General features: G+C 43.1%; 1 protein-coding gene across 2 annotated transcripts in view; it reads right to left on the bottom strand.

Moving 5' to 3' along the window:
- Nucleotides 1-3,614, bottom strand: part of SPSB1 (splA/ryanodine receptor domain and SOCS box containing 1) — a 22,697-nt gene that overhangs the window by 5,162 nt on the left and 13,921 nt on the right. For both annotated transcript variants that reach the window (XM_018557500.1, XM_018557499.1), the window contains exon 2: nt 877-1,688. In XM_018557500.1, coding sequence (XP_018413002.1) covers nt 877-1,570 — 694 coding nt within the window. In that variant the 5' untranslated portion in view covers nt 1,571-1,688. The remainder of the gene's footprint in view (nt 1-876; nt 1,689-3,614) is intronic.

Below are 3,614 nucleotides of genomic sequence, written 5' to 3'. Positions count from 1 at the left end.
CTACTTTCCTTCCAAGTCCCTCACCTGCTTTCATCCATGTAGGGAGGATGAAAGCAGGTGAGGGACATCGTTCCCTGGTTATCTAGTGGTGATTAGCAAGGTCCAGTGCAGGACTTACTAATGATCCATCATTCGGCCGGAGCTCAGAACTGACAAGAGCTCTGCATGTAACTGCTCCTGCAAGTCGGGCACGCGGTCCGTGACCGTGTGCCCACCTGTCAGCGGGCCACTTAGTACCAGCTCATTCCCACCAAAGGGAGGGAATGAAGCTACAGAACACTATGGTTTTAAATAAAAAGCTAAGTTTTTTTTCTAGCTTGGTAGGAATTTACTATTTTCAACAGCGTAGAAAGGCTGCTAGAGAAAACGTACTTGAGCAGCGTACTTCCTGAACATATATATGGCATTTTACACATCAAGCCTCATCTATCAAATTGTCTCAGGTCGCAACACCATTTCCCAGAGCAACTTGATCTCAACAGCTATCTAATACTGCAGGCTTCCATTTGTCCGGTCAATATGTGGGAACAGACTATTCTTAGTTCACCCAAGGCAGTTGTGTGGTTTGCAATCTTTATATTGTATAGCTTCATTAATTATGTATTTGCACTAGTCCTTGCAGGCTTAAATGACAGCGTGATTGGTCACTTGAATAGTTTCAACCCAGAGCAGTTTAGAAACCGCTTTGCTGTAAACACATTGCTCAGCCACCGATGGAAGGCTGGAGACTTGCTCTGCCCTGAGCAGACTGGGAAACCAGTCTCATTCTCAGTACAGAATGGTGCAAATTGCTCTGGAATGTTGGTGGTCATCCTGCATGAACTGGGCAGGTACACTTAAACCCAATGCAAAAGTAAAACAGACTTAAATACTTACGGTCAAGTCCATTTATGTAGCGCATCTTGATTTCACAGTGGCCCCAAACGGCACTGACAACAGGATAAAGTTTCTTTCCCTTTAGTCCTCTAAAAGCAGTGCCCATGTACTGTCCGTCAACAATAAAACTCAGCGTACCATCGTCCATGTCTAGTACCACCATGAAAGAATCTGGCACAATGAAGGTTTCATCAGGCTCCAGAAAAGCAGGGTATGTTCTACTTGGTTGGTTTTTACCATCATAGTACAGTTTGTTCCTCCCCAAGTCCCAGCCCCATGACTTGCCATTGCTGCCTATTAGTGTGGTATATCCTACAGAATGTAGTGGTGCGTCTGCAGTTGCTACTCCGACAACAGCATGAGTCCCTCGCTGCCTCATGACCCAAGTTATTTCCCAAACATGTAGGCCCCGCGTGTAACCAACTTTGCCACGAATGGCATCTGTACTTTGTGCCACCGGATGCCGGTGAAAAGCAAGTTTGTCATCTTCTTTGACAAAAACATTGAGTGACCGATCGTTATTATTCCACGAGTGCTGAAGCTGTACTTCATAAGGTACTGGCGGCATATCCAATAGGAGGTCCAAACGGGCAGGTTTACAGTAGTCCAGACCCTGGAGATCTTGTTTTAGCGGCCTGTATGTAGGGTCCCTCATATCCACTGTCTTTATGCCTCCTGTAACCTTCTGACCCATAATCCAATGAAGTTTTACTTTTATCGTCCAAAAGACAATGTCATCCAGATGTCCAGCCCTCGTGTTCGCTGCCCAGTAGAAGGTTTCCGAGGAGGTTAATGATTCAGGCCAGGCTATCCTAGTATAGAAAAAGGAAATAAGTTAATTATTGAACAAAGAGTACTCCATGTTTACAGCTGAAATAGACACTGGCTATGTTCAAGCCAAAATGCAGACCTGAACCAAGGACAGGACAGAGCTACGTCTACAGGTAAAAAATAATGACAAATCCTCTAAAGTACATCACCTGAAAGGTCACAACTTCAAAAAAACATTAAGTTAACTTTGCCATTCAGCTTACTAAACAATGTTTAAAAAGGCAGCAAAGTGAGCAGCAGACAGTGTGGGAATTACTCTGCAACGTACTTCTATGTTCAACATCAATATTCTGAAATGTACCTGCTGGAATCCAGACAAGCTGCTGAATACACAATTGGGATTGCTTCGCCAGTCATACAGAACTCGAATGCAAATTGCTGAACTACCTGTGGCACAGTAACCCCTATTAAACAGTAAAGCCAGGGCCTCTACTTCCAATACAGCAACACCACCCCAACTTCAGCCTTCTGAATGGATAATCGAGAACAAATTTCAAGAAATGTCACCAGCACACCAAAATATTTGGTGCAATCAGTAAATGCCCATTTATTGTCACTCAAGTGCAAGCGCTTTCTGGGCCACGCAGGGTCCTTAATCAGGCTCAGAATGACCACAACCATATGTGCAAACCCCATTTATATAGACGTATGTGCTCAGTATCACTAGTCATATACATCTATATAAATGGGGTTTGCACATATGGTTGTGGTCATTCTGAGCCTGATAAAGGGGACCTTGCATGGCCCCGAAAGCACTTGTGTGGCAATATTTAGCAATAAATGGATGTTTCCCGGTTGCGTGCTGGTGACATTTCTTGATATTTGTATCTTATATCACGGCGCCAACTGTGGTCATTACAAGCACCCACCTGCATTTTTGCATGGGAACTTATCCGGTAAGGAGTGCAGCAAGACATAATTTCACTATCTGGACAATAGAGAAGCCACACTACTTCTGTCCGAACATTAGCAGAACCCAACTGGTTCCCAGTGCTCACCCACCCTGCAAACATTTAAAAATACACTTCCTCAATGTTAAGGGAATACATTTTTTTCCCCTCGCAGCTAAAAGTGTTATCACCCTATTATCAGCATATTAAAAAAAAAAAAAATGTTATTTGCATTTAGAATGTATATTTGCGCTTAAGCGTGCCAATAGTAGAGGAAAAGCACAGTCAACCATAAAATCTCCAATAAGCTTGTGTACTTAAAGCCGGTTTGTTGCCATGGATTATTGCACATTACTGCGCTTTGTCATATTTCAGAAAGTAACTTTCTCCACAATCATGTAAACTGACCACATCGCTGACTGTCACCAAATCCCAGTAATGTTCCTTATTTGTGCAGCTGCCGCTGACTCACTAACACAAAAATGAAGAATCATTAACTTTATATTTAACATTGTTAAGCAACACATGAGTCTACATACTGCAATAGGGCACCAATCTAAACATGCAATTACACTTTAGGGGGAGAAGAGTGTAAAGGTAATTTTTATAGTTTAGAAAAGAGTGAAGTTTAGGTCTGACAAGTTCTCACCGCTGTATCACTACTGTGTAGCTTCACCCCACTGTCCTGTGACCAATATCACCTAAACAAAAAGGAGAAAATCTCTGGTCATGAAGCCTGGAATCCTAATGGGGACAAGTGTTATAGTGACAATGTATTTATGGTGGAAATCCCCCCCACTTAGGAGAGTTTAGCTCACGTGTTGTTATGTCCAAGACAGAAAGTGAATGGAATCTCCCTAGCAGGAAGCAGAGCACAAGAACATACCTGACAGGTTTCAGCCCTTCTCCATTCAATTAGACAAGCTAGTACTATACACAAAAGGGGGAGGGTTTCTATAGTTCACTTTCTATAGTGCCAACAGGTTATGCAGTGCTTTAGAGTACCTAGGGGGGGGG

This window comes from Nanorana parkeri, unplaced genomic scaffold, assembly GCF_000935625.1.
Source record: "Nanorana parkeri isolate BGI_ZX_2015 unplaced genomic scaffold, ASM93562v1 scaffold287, whole genome shotgun sequence".
NCBI classification, from domain to species: Eukaryota; Metazoa; Chordata; class Amphibia; order Anura; family Dicroglossidae; genus Nanorana; species Nanorana parkeri.
Note: the sequence above shows the minus strand (reverse complement) of the source record. Positions and strands in the feature narration are given on the sequence as shown.